The sequence below is a fragment of the Engystomops pustulosus genome, chromosome 4 (genome assembly GCF_040894005.1).
Source record: "Engystomops pustulosus chromosome 4, aEngPut4.maternal, whole genome shotgun sequence".
NCBI classification, from domain to species: domain Eukaryota; kingdom Metazoa; phylum Chordata; class Amphibia; order Anura; family Leptodactylidae; genus Engystomops; species Engystomops pustulosus.
The window spans coordinates 13,851,649-13,877,391 of record NC_092414.1 but is presented as its reverse complement, the minus strand read 5'-3'; the positions used below and the strand labels follow the sequence as shown (position 1 = coordinate 13,877,391).

Here is a 25,743-nt window from a genome sequence, read left to right as displayed (position 1 = left end):
TGACACTACATGAGATGATGCTACATGAGATGACGCTACATGAGATGGTAGTACATGAGATGACACTACATGAGATGACACTACATGAGATGATGCTATATGAGATGGTAGTACATGAGATGGTAGTACATGAGATGACACTACATGAGATGACGCTACATGAGATGGTAGTACATGAGATGACGCTACATGAGATGGTAGTACATGAGATGACACTACATGAGATGACGCTACGTGAGATGGTAGTACATGAGATGGAAGTACATGAGATGGAAGTACATGAGATGACGCTACATGAGATGACGCTACATGAGATGACGCTACATGAGATGACGCTACATGAGATGACACTACATGAGATGATGCTACATGAGATGGTAGTACATGAGATCACGCTACATGAGATGGTAGTACATGAGATGACGCTACATGAGATGGTAGTACATGAGATGACGCTACATGAGATGGTAGTACATGAGATGACGCTACATGAGATGACACTACATGAGATGATGCTACATGAGATGACACTACATGAGATGATGCTACATGAGATGGTAGTACATGAGATCACGCTACATGAGATGGTAGTACATGAGATGACGCTACATGAGATGGTAGTACATGAGATGACGCTACATGAGATGGTAGTACATGAGATGACGCTACATGAGATGACACTACATGAGATGATGCTACATGAGATGACACTACATGAGATGATGCTACATGAGATGGTAGTACATGAGATGACGCTACATGAGATGACACTACATGAGATGACGCTACATGAGATGACGCTACATGAGATGACGCTACATGAGATGACGCTATATGAGATGGTAGTACATGAGATGACGCTATATGAGATGGTAGTACATGAGATGGTAGTACATGAGATGACAGTACATGAGATGGTAGTACATGAGATGACGCTATATGAGATGGTAGTACATGAGATGACGCTATATGAGATGGTAGTACATGAGATGACACTACATGAGATGACGCTACATGAGATGACGCTACATGAGATGACACTACATGAGATGATGCTACATGAGATGGTAGTACATGAGATGATGCTACATGAGATGGTAGTACATGAGATGATGCTATATGAGATGACACTACATGAGATGATGCTACATGAGATGGTAGTACATGAGATGATGCTACATGAGATGGTAGTACATGAGATGATGCTATATGAGATGACACTACATGAGATGATGCTACATGAGATGGTAGTACATGAGATGATGCTACATGAGATGGTAGTACATGAGATGACGCTACATGAGATGACACTACATGAGATGATGCTACATGAGATGACGCTACATGAGATGACACTACATGAGATGACACTACATGAGATGACACTACATGAGATGACGCTACATGAGATGGTAGTACATGAGATGACGCTATATGAGATGGTAGTACATGAGATGGAAGTACATGAGATGACACTACATGAGATGACGCTACATGAGATGACACTACATGAGATGACGCTACATGAGATGATGCTACATGAGATGACACTACATGAGATGATGCTACATGAGATGGTAGTACATGAGATGACGCTACATGAGATGGTAGTACATGAGATGACGCTACATGAGATGGTAGTACATGAGATGACGCTACATGAGATGGTAGTACATGAGATGACGCTATATGAGATGACACTACATGAGATGACACTACATGAGATGATGCTACATGAGATGACACTACATGAGATGATGCTACATGAGATGGTAGTACATGAGATGACGCTACATGAGATGACACTACATGAGATGATGCTACATGAGATGACGCTACATGAGATGGTAGTACATGAGATGACACTACATGAGATGACACTACATGAGATGATGCTATATGAGATGGTAGTACATGAGATGGTAGTACATGAGATGACACTACATGAGATGATGCTACATGAGATGGTAGTACATGAGATGACGCTACATGAGATGGTAGTACATGAGATGACGCTACATGAGATGGTAGTACATGAGATGACACTACATGAGATGACGCTACATGAGATGGTAGTACATGAGATGGAAGTACATGAGATGGAAGTACATGAGATGACGCTACATGAGATGACGCTACATGAGATGACGCTACATGAGATGACACTACATGAGATGATGCTACATGAGATGGTAGTACATGAGATCACGCTACATGAGATGGTAGTACATGAGATGACGCTACATGAGATGGTAGTACATGAGATGACGCTACATGAGATGGTAGTACATGAGATGACGCTACATGAGATGACACTACATGAGATGATGCTACATGAGATGACACTACATGAGATGATGCTACATGAGATGGTAGTACATGAGATGACGCTACATGAGATGACACTACATGAGATGATGCTACATGAGATGACACTACATGAGATGATGCTACATGAGATGGTAGTACATGAGATGACGCTACATGAGATGACACTACATGAGATGATGCTACATGAGATGACGCTACATGAGATGGTAGTACATGAGATGACACTACATGAGATGACACTACATGAGATGACGCTATATGAGATGGTAGTACATGAGATGGTAGTACATGAGATGACAGTACATGAGATGGTAGTACATGAGATGACAGTACATGAGATGACGCTACATGAGATGATGCTACATGAGATGGTAGTACATGAGATGACACTACATGAGATGACGCTACATGAGATGATGCTACATGAGATGATGCTACATGAGATGACGTTACATGAGATGATGCTACATGAGATGACGCTACATGAGATGACACTACATGAGATGACGTTACATGAGATGATGCTACATGAGATGACACTACATGAGATGACGTTACATGAGATGACGCTACATGAGATGACGTTACATGAGATGACGCTACATGAGATGACGCTACATGAGATGACGCTACATGAGATGGTAGTACATGAGATGACGCTATATGAGATGACACTACATGAGATGACGTTACATGAGATGACACTACATGAGATGACGCTACATGAGATGACACTACATGATATGACGTTACATGAGATGACACTACATGAGATGGTAGTACATGAGATGACGCTACATGAGATGGAAGTACATGAGATGAAGCTACATGAGATGACGTTACATGAGATGACACTACATGAGATGACACTACATGAGATGACGCTACATGAGATGGTAGTACATGAGATGACGCTACATGAGATGATGCTACATGAGATGACGTTACATGAGATGACGCTACATGAGATGACGCTACATGAGATGAAGCTACATGAGATGACACTACATGAGATGGTAGTACATGAGATGACGCTACATGAGATGACACTACATGAGATGACACTACATGAGATGGTAGTACATGAGATGACACTACATGAGATGGAAGTTCATGAGATGACACTACATGAGATGGCGCTACATGAGATGACACTACATGAGATGACGCTACATGAGATGACGCTACATGAGATGACGTTACATGAGATGACACTACATGACATGACACTACATGAGATGACGCTACATGAGATGGAAGTACATGAGATGACACTACATGATATGACGTTACATGAGATGACACTACATGAGATGATGTTACATGAGATGACGCTACATGAGATGGAAGTACATGAGATGATGCTACATGAGATGACGTTACATGAGATGACACTACATGAGATGACACTACATGAGATGACGCTACATGAGATGGTAGTACATGAGATGACGCTACATGAGATGACGCTACATGAGATGACACTACATGAGATGACACTACATGAGATGACACTACATGAGATGACGCTACATGAGATGGTAGTACATGAGATGACGCTACATGAGATGACGCTACATGAGATGACACTACATGAGATGACACTACATGAGATGACACTACATGAGATGACACTACATGAGATGACGCTACATGAGATGGTAGTACATGAGATGACGCTACATGAGATGACGCTACATGAGATGACACTACATGAGATGACACTACATGAGATGACACTACATGAGATGACGCTACATGAGATGGAAGTACATGAGATGACACTACATGATATGACGTTACATGAGATGACACTACATGAGATGATGTTACATGAGATGACGCTACATGAGATGGAAGTACATGAGATGAAGCTACATGAGATGACGTTACATGAGATGACACTACATGAGATGACACTACATGAGATGACGCTACATGAGATGGTAGTACATGAGATGACACTACATGAGATGACACTACATGAGATGGTAGTACATGAGATGACACTACATGAGATGACACTACATGAGATGACGCTACATGAGATGGAAGTACATGAGATGACACTACATGAGATGACGCTACATGAGATGGTAGTACATGAGATGGAAGTACATGAGATGGTAGTACATGAGATGGTAGTACATGAGATGACGCTACATGAGATGGAAGTACATGAGATGACACTACATGATATGACGTTACATGAGATGACACTACATGAGATGATGTTACATGAGATGACGCTACATGAGATGGAAGTACATGAGATGAAGCTACATGAGATGACGTTACATGAGATGACACTACATGAGATGACACTACATGAGATGACGCTACATGAGATGGTAGTACATGAGATGACACTACATGAGATGACACTACATGAGATGGTAGTACATGAGATGACACTACATGAGATGACGCTACATGAGATGGAAGTACATGAGATGACACTACATGAGATGACGCTACATGAGATGGAAGTACATGAGATGACACTACATGAGATGGTAGTACATGAGATGGTAGTACATGAGATGACGCTACATGAGATGACGCTACATGAGATGACACTACATGAGATGACACTACATGAGATGGTAGTACATGAGATGACGCTACATGAGATGGAAGTACATGAGATGACACTACATGAGATGGTAGTACATGAGATGGAAGTACATGAGATGGTAGTACATGAGATGGTAGTACATGAGATGGAAGTACATGAGATGACGCTACATGAGATGGTAGTACATGAGATGACACTACATGAGATGACACTACATGAGATGGTAGTACATGAGATGGTAGTACATGAGATGGTAGTACATGAGATGACACTACATGAGATGACACTACATGAGATGGTAGTACATGAGATGACACTACATGAGATGGTAGTACATGAGATGACACTACATGAGATGACACTACATGAGCTCCTTCTCTGTGCAGGTGACATGTACAGTCTGGGTTTGTGCCTCCCCCACCTCCATATTCCTTCTCCCCGGGAGATTTGCCCGTTTATTGCTTCCGCAGATCCAGGTGAGCGAAAATAAAAACAAAAGGTATTTAGTGAAATGGATTTTCCTCCCCATTTAACTCGGGAGGTTTACTGTACCGCTGGCGGTGATAACGCCGGCAACTGGAGGATTCATTTTATTATTTCTCATCGCAGTAAACTTCATTTTTTCCGTGTTTTCTTTGAGATGAACCTTCTGTGGGGACACATTCAGTCTGGTTCGGTGTAATGGCGTGTGTCTGTAGACCACAATACGGTACTTTATACAAACCTTAAAGGGGACCTCCGCCTTTTGACAATCCTTACACTCTGACCCCCCCTGTAATCGGCTGGAATCTATGGAGAAACCTGATGGTAGGTGCTCACTTTCCCTGCAGCACCCCCGCAGGAGACATGAAGCATTACATTGGGGGTCATTTACTAAGGGCCCGATTCGCGTTTTCCCAACGTGTTACCCGATATTTCCGATTTGCGCCGATTTTTCCTGAATTGCCCCGGGTTTTTGGCGCACGCGATCGGATTGTGGCGCATCGGCGTCGGCATGCACGCGACGGAAATCAGGGGGCGTGCCCGAACGAAAACCCGACGGATTCACCGCAGAGAACCCGCCGCTGGATCACGAATGGACCGGGTAAGTAAATCTGCCCCACCGTGTCCATTCACTTCACTGGGATGTAAGTGTTATATAGTACAGGGCAGGTCCTCCGGGGTAAGAGGTGCTCTTTGTAGTTATTCAACAATTTGACCAAGATCCTGAAGATGGCTTCCCACTCATTAAAGGGAACCTGTCATCAGGTATAACCATGCAGCACTGCGGTTATCGCTGGAAATATGTGTAATCAGACATTTGTGTATGTTGTTAGTAGCAGCAGGACTGTGAAAAAGGGTTAATATTCCAGTTCTGCGCAGGAGGTGTCTCCTCACACTGCTGTGCTCTGTACTCTCTGCTTTAGGCTGCAACCATTGTAAGGTACTGTCCCTGGAGGACTGTGTAATCACACCTGATAACTTGTGTATGTTGTTAGTAGCAGCAGGAATGTGAAATATGAAATTATTTTCCAGGATTGTCTTCACACTGCTGTCCTCTGTGCCCTCTGCAGCCAGTGTTAGCTATTGACCCTGGATATATATGTGTAATTGTATCTTTGTGTATGTCTTTAATAGCAGCAGGACTGTGAAAAATGGATTTATATTTGTGGTTTCTAGCTATTTCAAGTAGGTGTCCTCACACTGCTGTGCACTGTGCACTGAAGGAAATCTGCTTTCAAAATCCATCATGATAAACTGGCGCATATACTCATAGATCCAGGCACCGGAATCTTTTTAAATTTGTTATCCATGGCCTCCTTCCTTCTAAAAGCAATTTTCAAAATTATGCTAATGAGCCAGAAGGGCTCTGTGGGGCACTACCAGAGCCCTTCCATGTTGTAGCTTCACAGGTTATTACACTGTCTCCCCCTCTGCTACCTCAGCACTTCCCCCTCCCTCTGCCTGATGTAATCTCGCTGCAGCAGAGGACATTTCAGAACACAGTGCTGCTGGAAAGTGCTCCTGCACAGTGTAACAGCCTATGAATCTGTAGCACTGAGGGGCTCTGGTCACACCCACAGACCCCCTTCTGTCTCATTAGCATAATTTTAAAAGTTGGTTTTAGAAGGAAGGAGGCCGTGGATAACAAATATAAGAAGATTATCACAGTCACCGTGCCTGGATCAATGAGTTAGAGTCCCTGGTTTATCATGATGGATTCTGATGGTAGATTTCCTTTAAACAGTGTTGTATAGAAGCCCTGGAGAGATGCCTCATCAGACCTTTGTTAGTAGCAGCCGGACTGTGAAAAATGTATTTATATTCCAGGATTTTAGTATCTCCAAGTGCATTTTGGAAGTGTCCACACACTGCTGTGCCCTTAGCGCTGTACATTGAGCTGCTCCACCATCTGAGGGTTGTTCAGAGCACAGCAGTGTGAGGACATCTACATGTTTCACAGTCCTGCTGCTACTAAACACATTTAGAAAGGTATGAATTAACACAAAACACAGATAAAAGACACATATCCCCTTCCCCACAACATAGGGGATCGGTTTCTGATCACCAGGGGTCCCAAAGTATAGGAGGGTCTGACGCTGCAAGCGAAAAGGGATCTAAACGCCCCTATGAGAAGGTTTAAAGGGGCGGTCATCCCAGAAGTCCGCTAAAAGTGAATTGAGTGTAGGTTGAGCGCATACCACTTGATAAGGGGGGATTTAGGGACCCCATTTAACTACTATTCACACCCTATCCCCTCTGTCCTTGCACGCTGTATGTCCGCAGTAGCTGCTGCGGCTGCTGCGGCCTCTCTATATCCTGGCTTTATACCTCCTTGTGTAATATTGCGGGATGCAAGGACAGAGGGGTCTGCGCTAATCCGTCTATAGACTGACATAATGTGAAGGAGATGCTCTGAATGATGGAAGGACCCGCAGTGCTGCGCCCCGGCACAATACGGCAGAAATAATTCCTCTCTCTCTCTCTTTCCAGCCTCCTTATCAGCCAAATGCAGATATAGCTCGGCCCTGTGTCTCTCCGACGCTCGCTGCTACTTCTAACGAAATCTCCTCCTTTCCCAATACTGGAATTATTGTATTTTCTGCCTGCGCTGCAGATTTCTCCTCTTCTAATCCTGCAGCGACTGATTATTCCAAAGCGGGGGCAAGTCTATTTCTGAAACAATTAAATGTGGGATAATTTCACTTTACTTATGTCTGGAAATGTTTCGGCAGGACGTGCGGAGAAATTATATATTATGGAGGAGGTTTATATTCTGCGGAAGTGACTATTGTTTCCATTTATTATAATGCAAAAAAAACGTTCAGCGAACAAGGGGTTAAAATCTCCTATCTATTAGTCAGGGTGGACGTTGTCTACTATGGAGGTCCTATCAGCTATGAGGATTACATTGGTAGCCTAGAGAGTATAAAAAAAAGAAGAGTGTAATACCTGGAGTCGCCTGCGGAGGCAGTGCAGGGAAATGGGATAATTGCAGGCGATTCCACTAGAAAGGCATCACATGATCAACTTATTATCAGCTTATACCAATGATGGTGAACGTTATAGAGACTGAGTGCCCAAACTACAACCAAACCCCACATATTTACTGCAAAGTAGGCTGGAAGTTGTTGCTCCCTGCTCCGTCGCTGCTTTCAATCATATCACCGTCCTGAGGACACCAATACAGTAGAAAGAAAGTGGAGAAATTTGGTGCATCATTGTAGCTTCCTTCCTCTGGCACCAGTGCCATAGATTCGCCATTACTGACCTGTACAATTTAATGAAGAATGTAATACCTTGATTAGCCTGCGGAGGCAGTGCAGGGAAATCGAATACTTAGATTCTAGAGGTGATTCCAGTAAAAAAAATTCTGTGATCAGCTTATTATCAGCTCTTCATATGACACAAGAGCCTACAGTTCAATGGGAAGAATGTAATACCTTGAGTCTCCTGCGGAGGCAGTGCAGGGAACTCAAACACTTGCTCTTCGATTCTAAAGTCAAGTCCAGTAGACAAACATCCTGTGATCAGCTTATTATCAGCTCTGTATATCACATTGACTGCCTAAAGATAGTGCGTAGAAGAGTGTAATAATTGGAGTCTCCAGCGGAGGCAGTGCAGGGAAATTGGATACTTTCTCCTGGATTCTAGAGGTGATTCCAGTAGAAAGATATCATATAATCAACTAATTATAACCTCTCTATATTATATTGACAGTTTAATAGGAAGAGTGTAATACCTTGAGTCTCCTGCGGAGGCAGTGTTGGGAAATTGAATACCTGGATTCTAGAGATAATAGAGAAGTAGAACATCATGTCATCAGCTTTATATCAGCGCTGTGTAGTACACTGACAAGTTATAGTTTTATTAAAAGAGTGTAATACCTTGAGTCTCCTGCGGAGGCAGTGCTGAAAAATCAAACACTTGCAACTCAGATCTTACTTAAGGTATTTAGTGAATTTGGCAACTTTTTGACCAAAAGTCACAAAAAAGACCAAAAAAGTCACAAACAGCTAAGCTTGGCAAGAGCAGGTATGGAAACATCTGGCTCCAGGTGAGAACATGGCAGAAAACTAGACAATGAAGAACATTGAAGGAAGGTTGTCTAAGGCGCAAGAGTTCACAGGTGACATAAAAAGTTAGGAGTAGATCCTAGTAACATGGAAAGTGAGTTGTCTTGTCCTCTGGGGTCTAGTATTAGGCTAGATCCTGGGTCCACCATCGGATCCTTAGGCTCCCCTATGGGCCAGTCCTACACTGAGTATGTGAAGCTTTGCCCTGGGTCCGAGAAGGTCAATCTAATTCTGGGATCTAAAAAGGAAACCTACCTACTGTTCTTACACAGAGACAGGGTCCCAGGTCAAGGTTTCAGTAGGCCCCTAGGCGGCAGAGCCTCAGTGGGCCCCTTTGCAGTGAACTCATATGGCGGCATTAAATATTCAGAAACTGAAACAGTCTCCTGTTCCCTAAATATTCCCCAGTTAATCATACAAAACAGCCCCCTAATGGTTATTTTATATAAGTCCCGCTCATTCCCTATGGATTCATAAGTTACAGCCCCCTCAGCCTCATGGATTCATTGGGGGTCATTTACTAAGAGCCTGAATCGCGTTTTTCCGGCGGGTTACCCGAATTTTTCCGTTTTGCGACGATTTTCCCTGAATTGCCCCGGGTTTTTGGCGCACGCGATCGGATTGTGGCGCATCGTGCCGGCATGCACGCAATGGTAATCAGGGGCGTGGCCGTAAGAAAGCCCAACGGATTCGGAAAAACCGCCGTATTTAAAAAAAAAAAAAAGTGTCGCTTGACACGCACTTACCTGCACCCACCGTGGCTTGGGGAACTCCGACGGACTTTAGCTCAGCAGCGACACCTGGTGGACTTCGGGCACACGACCTTAGTGAATCGCTGGAAGACCCGAATCCTCCACAGAGAACGCGCAGCTGGATCGTGAATGGACCGGGTAAGTAAATCTGCCCCATTTTGTACAACCTTATGTGGGCCCCCCAGCAACTCTGGGCCCCAGCACTTGCACATGTATGCCCAGTGCTGGCGCCAGCCCTGCAGGGAAACCCTTGGGAGCTAGTGTTCCCCAACACTGTCCTATATGGATATGGTGCCTATGGTGCCTAAGGGGGCGTGGAGTAGCCGGAGCTGAGGCTACACGGCGCAGCTACTCCACGCCCCAGTAGCCTCTTTGATCCTCCTACTCCCATATCTTCGGCGTTGCAGCTACAAGGAGCTGCGCCCCCTGTCTGAGAAGCCGGAGTTCTGCACATGCGCAGTAGCTCCACCTTTGGAGCAGTGACCATGCAACCTGTCGGCTTCTCGGACGAGGGCGCGCAGCTCCATGTAGCTACGCACCGAAAATACAGGGGTAGGAGGATCAAAAGAGGCTACTGGGGCGCCGTGTAGCCTCAGCTCTGGTACTCCAAGCCCCAGTAAAATAAAAGTTATAAAAAGATACAGGGGATGTGAGGATTAGCCCTTAAAAGGGCCATCCTCATGTCCAATAGAGGCACCTACCACTTAATAGGTAGATCCGTGATGGTAGGTTTCCTTTAAATAGACGTTAATTCAATGATGTACATAATAGGGCGAGTTTCGAAAGTGAGCCATCACATTCGGGGGAGCCTACGCTTTGATCCACATAATAAGATTAAAACACAAAAAAATGGAAGACTGTCAAAAATGTGTTGAGTTTTTTTAGTTTTTTTTTTTGTATAACAGTAAATTTCCGCGTCCCGCCACGATTTGCTGAAGCGGTGATGAATTCTAATGAATACCTCGCAGCTATTATCGCCTTGGTAATTGAGTATAATTTAGCCAGACACCGAAACAAACAAAACACCGGGTCGTACAAATTTATCTGGTGCCCCCGGGCGTCAGTACATGCGCGGATCTTTATGACATTGCTGGAAGTGAAGAGGCTTCTACCAGGAGAGATTAAAATTCACTAACACCTCGAGGTTAAGTGAATGTCACCAAGGGTCACCATAAAAAAGCGCAGCCTGTCTTATCCCCGGCGCTGAAATGGGTTTTACCTCTCTGAAAATTAACTTTTCTTCATGATTTAAAGCGACCCTTACACCCTGAGTTATGTTATGACCTGTCAAGTGGAGATCTGTGGGCTGAGCACAAAGGGGTCCAGAGCGGATCTGTACATGTTCTTGAGGTTGTTTGTGAGGTTTATATTTGTTTAGGAGAAGGTTTGGTTAAGAGATGGAACAAAGTTGGGTACAGTCTATATTAACCTATTTTCTTAAAGGGATGGGGGTATAATGAAATATTAAAAAAACTATAATTTAGAACCTGGATAAGAACACTATACAAAACAATCCAAAGCTCAAGAAACAAATATAAAACCAATGCCAGACCTCCAAAACAAATACAGACCCTGGGTTTGACCTTAAAAACAATTATAGACCCTAGGACTTGGCTCCTAAACAAATACAGGCCCCAACCCTGATGCCTTATACAAATAGACACTCCAGTACAAACTCTATACAAATACAGATCCTGCCCACATCCCCTATACAAATACAGACCCCCCCCCCAGTCCAGATCCCCTATACAAATACTAACCTCAGTAAAGATCCCCTATAGAAATACAGACCCCAGTTAAGATCCCCTATACAAATACAGACCCCCCAGTCCAGATCCCCTTTATAAATAGAGACCCCCAACCCAGACCCCGTTATACAAATAGGGACCACAGCTCAGAGTCCCTATACAAATACTAAAATACAGAACTCCAGTCCAGATACAAATACAGATCCCCTTTACAAATACAGACCTCCAGTCCAGATCCCCTATACAAATACAGACCTCCAGTCCAGATCCCCTATACAAATACAGACCTCCAGTCCAGATCCCCTATACAAATATAGACCCCAGTCCAGATCCCCTATACAAATACAGACCTCCAGTCCAGATCCCCTATACAAATACAGACCTCCAGTCCAGATCCCCTATACAAATATAGAGCCCAGTCCAGATCCCCTATACAAATACAGACCTCCAGTCCAGATCCCCTATACAAATATAGAGCCCAGTCCAGATCCCCTATACAAATACAGACCTCCAGTCCAGATCCCCTATACAAATACAGACCTCCAGTCTAGATCCCCTATACAAATACAGATCCCAGTCCAGATCCCCTATACAAATACAGACCTCCAGTCCAGATCCCCTATACAAATACAGACCTCAAGTCCAGATCCCCTATACAAATACAGATCCCAGTCCAGATCCATACAGATCCCAGTCCTGATCCCCTATACCAGGGATGGCGAACCTTTTAGAGACAGAGTGCCCGAACTACAACCAAAATCCACTTATTTACTGTTAAGTGCCAATGTGGCATTTTAAGCAGTAACTTATTGCTACCTGTTGTTCCACTTCTTTCAATTGTATAGGCCGCCTAAGGCTCCCAATACAGTAGAAAGAAGGAGGGCAAATTCAGACTTTCATTATAGCTTATCTCCAAGCTACCTGGAACAGCAGGAAGATTTGATAGATTTGGTCCTGTTTGGTGAACTCTGTCCTGGGCTGAGTGCCCACAGAAAGGGCTCTGAGTGCCACCTCTGGCACCCGTGCCATAGGTTCGCCATCACTGCCCTATACAAATACAGACCCCAGTCTCGATCCCATACACAAAAACAGATTCCAGTCCAGATCCCCTATACAAATATAGGCTTCCAGATTGAAAATACAAATACAGACCCCAAACAAGTTCCCTTATACAAATACAGACCCCAGCCCAAAGGCATTCATGACCCTTGTAGTCATGTTAATAAGAGTGGGGAGGGTTAACTGAATGAATTGAGACTTCCTAGAATACAGCTTATTAGGAGTCTTTCAAAAGCCAGAAAAGTTGCCTCTTTTTGGTGACCTGAGCCAAATGATCCAGATACAAATACAGACCCTAAGCCAGATCTGATATACAAATCTAGAACCCAGGATGGTGGGGCGGGGAGCTTATTCTATCTGAAATGTGGACATTAACCCTGACACCTACGACAGCACCTCAAACCTGGAGCTTAAATCGGAAACACTTGGGAGGACTGTATTAGGGATGGTAAAACTAAGAACAACAAATATTGTGTAATGACCCAAACTATAAATCTAACACTTAATTTATCTCCAAAAATGGATTAGTCAGCCCCCCCCCCCAAAAATAAATACATATACACAGTATATTATGTTCTCATCCTGCAAAAAATAAGAGCTATGAAGAAAAAAAACCTGTCATTTGGAGGATGGTGGCGTTAAAAAACATTATGGTTTTTATTATGTAATATTATCTTGACTATACAAAACTTTAAAAATGTGACTTCTGTATCAACCTCAAGAATCGGGATAATATGTAATTCAAAAATGGCAACATTTTCTATTAAAATTTAGAGAATAAAGTCAGAATAAGTAAAAAAAAAAAATTGTATATGCATTATATAATAATTTTTTTTAAAGTCATAGCAACTGCAAAATTATAAATAATATTTGATTTATTCTGCAAAAAACAAGACCATGATCATCTAAATTGATGCAATATTGGAAAATGTATGGTTTTAAACCTTTAAATCTACACATGAACATGGGGATTCTTGGGGGGAAAACAACAGACCCCACTGTTTGTGGCCAGTGTGTCAATGGTGGCTGAGGTCCCTTGCCCGAGCCACAAACATGGGTAGGAATAAAACCTGTTCAGAATTTTGCAGCCCGGGAATTTGGCATATACATTAGGCTGTATAAAACTACAGCAGTGTGTGCGCCCATTAATATACATGGGACTGTTGGGATAACAGCTAGTACACCTCTCCAAACACCATGGGCGTAACTTTAGGGGGTGCAGAGGTTGCGATCGCACCTGGGCCCAAGAGGTTTAGGGACCCTTATGGTGTCACTTTCCCATATGAGAAGACTATTACTATAAACCATACATTATAGTCGGGGGCCTGGCACAGACTTTACACTGGAGCCCAGCAGCTTCTAGTTACACCACTGCCAAACACAATTCGTGTTCAATTAAAAACTGTTGGATAAAAACGCTTCCGTAAAAAGGGTTGTCCAGTCACAACAAGTTATCCCCTATCCATAGGATATAGGATGTCACTGATCTGTGGGATCCACTGGTGGGACCTCTATGGAACAAGAGAGTGGGAACCAGTTGAATGGAGCGGCAGGTCCAAACCCTTTAAGAGGTTTAGACCATGAGGTTTCTGTATAAATTTAAGGGAGTATTAGTATTTGCAATAATGGATGTTATTACATTCCCATGTTACATGACATACAGATATGATATAGGATAGTATGATATCTTTATTGTACACAGTAGCACTGAGGTATCAGCACTGACACTACAAGTCCCAGCATTGCTGTATCAGTGCAGGTACACACAGTGGGGCTGCGGGGTAGCGGTCTCCATGGTGACGGCGGAACGTTCAGCTCGGGCGGAATTGAAATTTTGCTCTGGTTTGCTGTGGGGAGAGATTAGACGGTGCACCCGTACAGAAAGCTGCGCCGGGGACAACGTGACAGGGAGGACACGGGTGAGAGCAGGTCAGAGGGGGAGACGGCGGCTGGGGGACTGGGGGGAAACGCTGAGAGGGGTCCTAGTGTAGGGGACACGCGGGGGGGGGGGAGGCTGAGGAATGGAGTCCCCCTTTAAGAGACCTGGAAAGTGACAGAAGAGACTATGAATCCTCCTGTCATGTGATCCTTGCACCACACATGGGGGTCAGTATTACTGTCATACCAAGGACGGATGTCAAACTCATTGACCAGCAGCCATGATCGATGCAGGTCCTGAACCGCTGTGATGTCATGTGACCGTTGTAGCCAATCACTGACCTCATCGGCGGCGCGTACGGACGCCATTTCTCGATACTAAGCATTCAGCCTTTAATATTCCTCATGTATCATTAGTACAGGCGATCAATATCGGATGAGCACCACCAGGGCACCTCTCTGATCAGCTTTTTCGGATGAGCGCCGCACGTTGTATAGTGGCAGTTTTCGGTATCGCGTCTCATTCCCATTCACATGTGAGTTGCAAACCGGTTGTGCGCCCTGACACGACACCCTGGGATGCAGAAGACCCCACTGATCCAATATTGATCAGAGAGATAGCGGTCTAATGTCACCTGGAGGACATCCTCCATTCTTGTTGTAAATACCCCTTAAAGGGATCATATATTAATGATCACTTTATGTTGGGTTGCCCGTACACATGCCTGACTCAAGCGCCTTTCACTATTATGGGATGTGGCTGTCCCACAAGAGCACAGGATAAAGGGGTTGTCTCAGGTTATCCCCTATGCACAAGCTGATGGCCAGGGTCCAACTGCTGGGATTCCCCCATATTATGAGAACAGGAAACCCAGAAACCTGTAAAACGTAATGGGAGGAGCTTGTGTTCTTCAGCTCCACCTACTACAATGGGAGTACTGGGAATTGTGTAGCACAGTTCTCCCATAGAACGTGAGTGATGGTGCTGGAGAAAGCTGTGTGCTAATTTCCAACATGCTGCTTCATTCAATAAGTAAGGACACGACCCCCATTTTCATGATCGGTTGGGGTCTCAGTTGGCGTCTTGACTCCTCCTATCCGAGGGGGAGGTCACCATTCAACTTTGTACAACCCCCTTTCATAATGCAGACCAGCGCTATAATGATAATTCTTTATATAGTGCACACAGATTACGCAGAGCTGCACAGAACTTGCCAAATCAGTCCCTGTCCCCAATGGGGCTCACAATCTAATCAATCTACCAGTTTGTTTTGGAGTGTGGGAGGAAACCGGAGGACCCGGAGGAAACCCACACAAACACGGAGAGAAAACATACAACTCTTTGCAGATATAATGATATGGGGCAGTTCAGGGGAGTTACTGTCCCCCATTCCTTTACTTGAAGCAGTAACTCAGATTATGTTAAGGGTCCAAGTAAAACGACCCGGGCCCCCAAGAATCACCAAGTTGCCACCTATAACATTAATTATTACGTCATGGAAATAATCCTGATGATTCAGAACGTTTCAGTTTAAGAATGAAGGGGCCCCAACCTCTTAAGTTTTTTTTTGAGGCTAGTTGCATCATGTTGGAGTAAATATGGTCCCTGGTGGGCCTAATAGGGGTGCTGTGAAGGGAAGGGTCAGAGCGGTAAATCACTGATGTGGCTGCTGCTTTCTCAGACCCAGAAGTTGGATACGTCCCTTTAAGAAGAATGTGATGAGAGGGAATCGCTGTAAGAAGTCGAGATCTGACTTGGTGGGGGGGGGGGGGGCGCATAGATGGGGGGGGGGGGGGTCTGGCCTGGTATTGATTTTGTCTGTCAGGTATCGGTGTGACACGGAGACTAGAGAGATAGCGGCGGTCAGACTGACTTTACCAGAGTCTGCATTATCGTCCTGTCTCTTATCCCCCCCAGGGAGATCTCGCTCCGATCGTGTCGTGTAGATAACCGGCTCGGGGTGTCCTGATAAGAGAGCGCTGCTCCGCTATTAATCTCCCACCGCTGACATGTCCCGTATAGATGTGCCAAAAAGAGACGCGTCAGCAAAACTTTACTCTATAATAAAGAGATCTTCTAGAAAAGGATTAACCCCTTAAATGGACTCGGAAACAATATTTTACCCCATTAAACCACAAGCCCCTCAGGTAAGGGGATGAAATGTCCCTCCTAGAATTCCCTCTTGTATATGAAAACTCACCCATTTACCTATAAAAAATAAAAAATGCACAAAGTCCTAATGACCCGAGAAGAGTCATATTTTACCTGAGACGAGTCAAGTTTAGAGGCTTATTTAGACACTATCTTGGGTTCCACAGCGCCTAGAAACATGCTGCTGGTGTCATCTTTCAGATCACATCGGGCTTGTTGGTTCTGTGATCTACAGACCCGGAGATCCAGGCAGTTAAGTGTGAGTTGCCAATAAAGATCCAGTTTTGACCGCTTGTATTTCTGCCTCTTTAGGTCACAAAACCACAAACCATTATGAAAGATGGGATTCATGTCTTTAATATGACACCAGCAGGTGCTATAGAACAGAAGAGATCATCTGAAGTGATGATCCTCCTGTAGCCTCTAAACTTGACTCGTCTCGGGTAAAATATGGCTCTTCTCTGCTTTTTGTCACATGCCTTTGAAGGAGATTTATTTTTTAGGTAAACAGGTGATATTTCACATAATAGAAGGAATTCAAGAAAGGATGACTTGTGGGGTGGGGGGTGGGGGGATTAATGGGGCAAAACCTGGTGACGGGTTCCCTTTAATGGGGTTTTTTGGAACTCTCCGTAAACACCTAGGACATAGTTTTGGCTCTCATTTGCATTGACACTCCCATACCTGCTTCAACCAATCACTATAGCCTCCTGCTAAGCCCACTGATTGGTTGCAGAGGGTCACGTGACTACCGATACTGTTGCAAATTATATAATAATTCTCGGTTCTCTGGAAAGACGTGTCACATTACTGATGACCGGAGATTTCTATATAATTTATGTAATCCTGTTGTTTTTTTCCTCCATCCTTCAGGTTCTGCAGACATGGCGAGGGTGGTCCGCATCTTTAAGACCCTCCGCAACCACTGGAAGAAGAGCACGGTGGGCTTCTGCCTGCTGGCGTATGGAAGCAACTGGATGTACGGCAAGTACTGGTAAGAGCGTCCGCCGTCCTTTGTCGGGGCAGCTTTTAGAAACGGCACTCCCACAGGCTGATCCTGGTATTGCACGTAACCCTGATCGACTTGATCATCTTATATGTATGTATATATCAATACCAATTTCAGGCAAATGTGACTCTTCTCGCCTCATTTCTACATGAGACGAGTCAAGTATTATGGTTGTAGAGGTAGTGTCACGTCAGAAGCCCTATCTTCTGTTCTATAGCACCTAGAAACATGCTGTTGGTGTCATATTAAAGATAATATATTTCGGATGCCATCAGGCTTGTGGTTCTGTGAGCTACAGAACTGGACGTACAGGCGCTTAAAAAATAAGCAGGAACTGGATCTTTATCTGCAGCTTGCATCTCCAACTATGTATTTAGCTGCCTGTATATCTGGTTCGGTAGATCACAAACACATAAGCCTGACATAAGTATATCTCATATCTTTAAAATGACATAGGAAGCCTGTTTCTAGGTGTTATAGAACAGAAGATAGGGCTTCTGACATGACACTACCTGTACAACCATAATACTTGACTCATCTCATGTAAAAATGAGACCTCTCATTGTCTGATGTGACCCAACCCCTTCAGCCTCTAAGCTTGACTCTTCTCTACAATCACTACAACCATAATACTTGACTCATCTCCTGTAAAAATGAGACCTCTCATTGTCTGATGTGACCCAACCCCTGCAGCCTCTAAGCTTGACTCACCTCATATGAAAATGAGGTGTAAAGAGTCATATTTTCCTTGGCAGAAATTTTTTTTTTGTACGTAAACGGGTGAGAGTTCGTATAAAAGAGGAAATTCTAGAAAGGACATTTCACCCCCTCCCTGACCGAGTTTATTGGGGTAAAACCTGGTGTCCGAATCGCTTAAATATGACACCAGCAGCATGTTCATAGGTGCTACTGAGGATAGGAGCGTCTTAAAGTGATCTTTCTGTTGCGGCCCTTAAACTTGACTCATCTCAGGTTAAATCTGACTCTTCTCTGCTCATTGTCACATGACTTTGGAGGAGGTAAATGGGAGAGACTTCCCATAACGGGGAATTCTAGGAAGGAAATTATATCCCAGGCCTGAGGGGGGCGGGCGTTTTAATTTAATTGCACAGAGCTTGTCACATCAGTCCCTGTCCCCAACGGGGCTCACAATCTAATCAACCTACCTGTATGTTTTGGAGTGTGGGAGGAAACCGGAGTACCTGGAGGAAACGCTTAGAAACACAGAGAGAACATACAAACTCTTTGCAGATGTTGAACTGGATGGGACTTGAACCCAGGACCCCAGCGCTGCAAGGCTGTAATGCTAACCACTGATCCACCGTACTGCAAGGCTGTAATGCTAACCACTGAGCCTCCGTACTGCAAAGCTGTAATGCTAACCACTGAGCCACCATACTGCACGGCTGTAATGCTAACCACTGAGCCACCGTACTGCTCGGCTGTAATGCTAACCACTGAGCCACCGTACTGCTCGGCTGTAATGCTAACCACTGAGCCTCCGTACTGCAAGGCTGTAATGCTAACCACTGAGTCACCGTGCTACAAGGCTATAATTCTAAACACTGAGCCACCGTACTACAAGGCTGTAATGCTAACCACTGAGCCACCGTACTGCAAGGCTGTAATGCCAACCTCTGAGCCACCATACTGCAAGGCTGTAATGCTAACCACTGAGCCTCCGTACTGCAAGGCTGTAATGCTAACCACTGAGCCTCCGTACTGCAAGGCTGTAATGCTAACCACTGAGCCTCCGTACTGCAAGGCTGTAATGCTAACCACTGAGCCTCCGTACTGCAAGGCTGTAATGCTAACCACTGAGCCTCCGTACTGCAAGGCTGTAATGCTAACCACTGAGCCTCCGTACTGCAAGGCTGTAATGCTAACCACTGAGCCTCCGTACTGCAAGGCTGTAATGCTAACCACTGAGCCTCCGTACTGCAAGGCTGTAATGCTAACCACTGAGCCTCCGTACTGCAAGGCTGTAATGCTAACCACTGAGCCTCCGTGCTGCAAGGCTGTAATGCTAACCACTGAGCCTCCGTGCTGCAAGGCTGTAATGCTAACCACTGAGCCTCCGTGCTGCAAGGCTGTAATGCTAACCACTGAGCCTCCGTGCTGCAAGGCTGTAATGCTAACCACTGAGCCTCCGTGCTGCAAGGCTGTAATGCTAACCACTGAGCCTCCGTGCTGCAAGGCTGTAATGCTAACCACTGAGCCTCCGTGCTGCAAGGCTGTAATGCTAACCACTGAGCCTCCGTGCTGCAAGGCTGTAATGCTAACCACTGAGCCTCCGTGCTGCAAGGCTGTAATGCTAACCACTGAGCCTCCGTGCTGCAAGGCTGTAATGCTAACCACTGAGCCTCCGTGCTGCAAGGCTGTAATGCTAACCACTGAGCCTCCGTGCTGCAAGGCTGTAATGCTAACCACTGAGCCTCCGTGCTGCAAGGCTGTAATGCTAACCACTGAGCCTCCGTGCTGCAAGGCTGTAATGCTAACCACTGAGCCTCCGTGCTGCAAGGCTGTAATGCTAACCACTGAGCCTCCGTGCTGCAAGGCTGTAATGCTAACCACTGAGCCTCCGTGCTGCATGGCTGTAATGCTAACCACTGAGCCACCGTGCTGCATGGCTGTAATGCTAACCACTGAGCCACCGTACTGAAAGGATGTAATGCTAACCACTGAGCCTCCGTAATGCAAGGCTGTAATGCTAACCACTGAGCCACCATACTGCAAGGCTGTAATGCTAACCACCGTGCTGCCCTATTTGTTCCAATTATACAAGGTCTCCCCTATGCACACTTGTTCCGTGCAGCTACACAATCCACAGCATGATCCGTATTATCGCTAATATTCTGTCTCTTCCCCCTGTTTCTTGCGCAGTGATAACTTGCTGAGGCGGGCGGCCTGCCAGGAAGCTGAGGTAGGTACCACAGAGGGTGACGGCTCTCCCCGACGTCTCTATATCACGTCTCCCGTAACTCGTTGTTTCTCTCTTTCATTATCAGGTGTTTGGAAACCAGATCATCTACCCCAACGCTGCGGCGAAGAAGGCGACCGTTTTCCTGAATCCGGCGGCGTGCAAAGGGTGAGACGTAGGGTGATAAGTCACGGAGGAGACACTAACCCTAAGTCCGCTGTCACGTGTGATGATGTGGGGTCAGTGGGGTGTCCCATCGTCATCCACCACTCAGACATAACATAACCTGACTTGTACTGTGTAGCTCCTCCTCTCTGACTCCATAAGACGCCTGAAGGAGTCATGTACATTGCTCATTCCCACTTGTTTACCTATAAAAATCCTCCTCCGCAAATATGACTCTTCTCGCTTCATTTTCACAGGAGATGAGTCAAGTTTACTGGTAGCGGGGGGAGCGTCGCTTCAGAAGCACCTAGAAACATGCTGCTGGTGTCATATTAAAGATAAGGATCTCATCTTTTCAGATCACAGGCTCAAGGCTATTGTGAGCTACAGAACCGGCGATACAGGCAGCTAAAAGACATAGCTGGAAATGAAGCTACAGATAATGATCCAGTTCCCTCTAGTTTTTTTTTTTTTAAATACCTGTGTGTCCAGTTCTGTAGCTCACAGAACCACATCCCACCTGTGGGATTTGAAAGACTTATTTCTAGGTGCTATAGAACAGAAGATAAGAGCTTCTGAAGTGACGCTCCCCCTTCCAAACAGTAAAATGGGATGAGAAGAGTCATATTTGCCCATTTTCACTTAAGATTAGTCAAGTTTACTGGTAGGAGGGGGGAGCTTCCCTTCAGAATCCCTTATCTTCTGTTCTATAGCACCTAGAAATATGTCTTTCAAATCCCACAGGTGGGATGTGGTTCTGTGAGCTACAGAACTGGACACACAGGTAGTTAAAATAAAAACTAGAGGGAACTGGATCATTATCTGCAGCTTCATTTCCAGCTATGTCTTTAGCTGCCTGTATCTCCGGTTCAGTAGCTCACAAAAGCCTTGAGCCTGTAATCTGAAAAGATGAGATCCTTATCTTTAATATGACACCAGCAGCTTGTTTCTAGGTGCTATAGAACCGAAAATAGAAAGCTTCTGAAATGACGCTCCCCCCGCTACCAGTAAACTTGACTCGTCTCATGTGAAAATGAAGCGAGAAGAGTCATATTTGCTGAGGATTTTTATAGGTAAACGAGTGGGAATTATAGAATGTACATTTCATCGCCGACCTATGGGAGCTGGTAGTTTTGTGGGGTAAAAGCTGGTGACAGGTTCCCTTTAAAAGGGGAAAAAAAAAAAAACTAGAGGGAACTGGATCATTATCTGCAGCTTCATTTCCAGCTATGTCTTTTAGCTGCCTGTATCTCCAGTTCTGTAGCTCACAAAAGCCTTGAGCCTGTGATCTGAAAAGATGAGATCCTTATCTTTAATATGACACCAGCAGCTTGTTTCTTGGTGCTATAGAACAGAAAATAGAAGCTTCTGAAGCGACGCTCCCCCCCTGTTACCAGTAAACTTGACTCGTCTCATGTGAAAATGGGATTAGATGAGTCATATTTGCCCGACTTTGGAAGAGATTTTTTTTTTATATAGGTAAACGGGGAAGAGTTCACATAAAAGACATTTCATACTCTACCTGAGGGGGCTTTTAGTTTATCGGGGTCAAACCTGCTGACAGGTTCCCTTTAAGACCTACCTACGCACAATCTTCCGATATTTAATTCCGGTGACTAAGCCGGCGGCTTTTACGCGACACGGGAGACGCCACCAGACTGCAGTAATCGCCTCCTCGCTGCTTTACAAAAGGGCAAACCCTGCAGAACCAGGTCAAGCGTCGCTCTGCGCGTGGACACCCATTGATCTGCGTAATTACAAGACGCCGTCACCTTTCGCATGAATTAGTTCACTTGACTTTAGCGCTGGAAGTGATTTGGATCCCGCGTTACGCGGCGGGGCATTGATCATTGATCGATCCATAAGAAAAGGTCAGCGTCTGTATCCTCGCGACCTTCTCCTACATAATTGATAAATGAATAAAAAATTTAATGGACGGACGTGTTAAAGGGCAGATGATCATGTGATCAGGTGACTCCTTTAACTATTGGGGTCATCTGGGAGTTGTAGTTCGACCTAGGTCTGAGACCACTAGGGTGTAGATCTGTAGGGGGTGGTAGTACTATCTGCTATTCTGGTTATACAATACAGTGGTTCTATATGTAAAACTGCTTCAGTTACCAAAAAAGTGAGGAAGATAGTACTATCTGTACTTAGATAATAAGGACCTGCCCCTGAATAAGTGACAGGGAAAGACTAGGAGACAGTACTATGTGCAGCTACATTAAATGTGATATAGAATTTAGAGGGGGAGACAAGGCGGCAGTGCATCTGTCCATCATTCTCAAGAAGAAACTAGGAGAAAGCACTATGTACCTTAAGTACATTGCATACAAGTAAACACTGTACTAACTGTGCCTAAATTGCATCTGTACTTACTTTGTATTCGTGGAAAGACTGGAGGTCTCTCTGCAGCTGTCCTTTATTATTTCCAAGAAGAAACTAGGAGGAAGCACTATGTAACTTATGTACATTGCATACAAGTTAAGACTGGGAGGTAGTAGTAGCTGTGCCTACATGGCATATAGGAAGGCAGTGCCATTTGTACTTCATATACTGGGAAACATAGTGGGTCTGTGTGTCTGTTCTTTATCATTTGCAAGTAGAAGCTAGGAGAAAGTACTATGTAACTTATGTACATTGCTTATGAGTAAAGAGCGGGATATAGCACTAACTGTGCCTACATTGAATACAGGAAAGGCAGAGCCATCTGTACTTCATATACATGGAAAAGAAAGTGGGTCTGTGCATTTGTCTTTTATCATTTCCAAGCAGAAACTAGGAGAAAGCACTATGTAACTAATGTACAAGTGCGTACAAGTAAAGACCAGAAGATGGCACTAACTGCACATTGAATACAGTAATGACAGTGCCATCCGTACTTCATATACAGGTAAAAGAAAGTGGGTCTGTTCATCTGTCCTTTTCCAAGTAGAAACTAGGAGAAAGCACTATGTACCTTAAATATATTATATCCAAATAAAGAAAACGATGCAGTACTACCTGTACTCACATCACGTATAGGAAGGAAGTGCTATCTGTACCACGGTTGTAAAGGGTGAAATCACTATATACCTATGTTACATAAAGACAAAGACATGGAGGCAGTACTACCTGTACCTTATATACATACAAGGAGACAACACTATCTGCATATAGATAGCTCATAGGGAGGAGAGAGGGAGTAGTAAGATCTGTTTCTTCATCCCATAAGAGGCAGGGAGACAACAAGTAGTACTCTCCAACATTACACACAGTAGGGTAGGTAGTAGTATTATTAAACTGAGAAAGGCAGTACTATCTGATCCTTCATAATACCGAAGAAGGTAGTGCTGAGGGTATCTACATCATGTGGTTGTGAGCGGTAAGCAGAGACAAGGAGGTATTACTATCTGAATCCACATGTTTTATCAGAGAAGTTGAAGGCAGTACAATCTGTACCTACATTACTATAATACAGTATACATCATTTTTTGGAAAGTAAAACATTACTATCTGTTTCTGTTTTATATATAGGTTGCTGGTACCATCTGTGTCTGGATCAGTTATAGCTTGTTGCTGGTCTCCATATTTTCTTACATCTTCTACTCTATTAGACAGTGTTTAACCAACAATGGAGCCTGAAAGGCAGTACTATCTGTTCACATAATACATAGAGGAAGATAGTAATACAAGTGCCTTTACATTACACCCTGGAAAACACAGATACAGATAGTACTATCTCGCTGCTCGTCAATGAAGTAGTTACATTTAGTACTGCCCTTGCTGCAATATGTAACCACAATACAGATAGTACTGCCACCCCACATGCAGTGCTATCTGAGTTTGTGCTAATTTAAGTGGAAGAAAGTGAAGTAGTCCCCTCTCTACCTATTTGACTTAGAGGTTGCTAATACTATCTGTGCCTATTTGATATGAAGGTTGCTAGTACTATCTGTGCCTATTTGATATGGAGGTTGCTAGTACTATCTGTGCCTATTTGATATGGAGGTTGCTAGTACTATCTGTGCCTATTTGATATGAAGGTTGCTAGTACTATCTGTGCCTATTTGATATGGAGGTTGCTAGTACTATCTGTGCCTATTTGATATGGAGGTTGCTAGTACTATCTGTGCCTATTTGATATGAAGGTTGCTAGTACTATCTATGCCTATTTGATATGGAGGTTGCTAGTACTATCTGTGCCTATTTGATATGGAGGTGGCTAGTACTATCTGTGCCTATTTGATATGGAGGTGGCTAGTACTATCTGTGCCTATTTGATATGGAGGTGGCTAGTACTATCTGTGCCTATTTGATATGGAGGTTGTTAGTACTCTCTGTGCCTATTTGATATGAAGGTTGCTAGTACTACCTGTGCCTATTTGATATGGAGGTTGCTAGTACTATCTGTGCCTATTTGATATGGAGGTTGCTAGTACTATCTGTGCCTATTTGATATGGAGGTTGCTAGTACTATCTGTGCCTATTTGATATGGAGGTGGCTAGTACTATCTGTGCCTATTTGATATGGAGGTGGCTAGTACTATCTGTGCCTATTTGATATGGAGGTTGCTAGTACTATCTGTGCCTATTTGATATGGAGGTTGCTAGTA

The 25,743-nt window shown here is 44.4% G+C and overlaps 1 protein-coding gene across 4 annotated transcripts in view; it reads left to right on the top strand.

Annotated features, from left to right (window-relative positions):
- Positions 1-14,811: 14,811 nt before the first annotated feature.
- Positions 14,812-25,743, top strand: part of AGK (acylglycerol kinase) — a 47,665-nt gene continuing 36,733 nt past the window's right edge. The window contains exons 1-4 of one of the 4 annotated variants that reach the window (XM_072145209.1): positions 14,812-14,953; positions 17,928-18,048; positions 20,947-20,986; positions 21,072-21,151. In XM_072145209.1, the coding sequence (XP_072001310.1) occupies positions 14,818-14,953; positions 17,928-18,048; positions 20,947-20,986; positions 21,072-21,151 (377 nt within the window). In that variant the 5' untranslated portion in view covers positions 14,812-14,817. Of the gene's footprint in view, positions 14,954-15,107; positions 15,131-16,606; positions 16,638-17,927; positions 18,049-20,946; positions 20,987-21,071; positions 21,152-25,743 lie in introns of those variants that run through there. The other 3 variants (XM_072145211.1, XM_072145212.1, XM_072145210.1) reach the window with 3 other exon arrangements.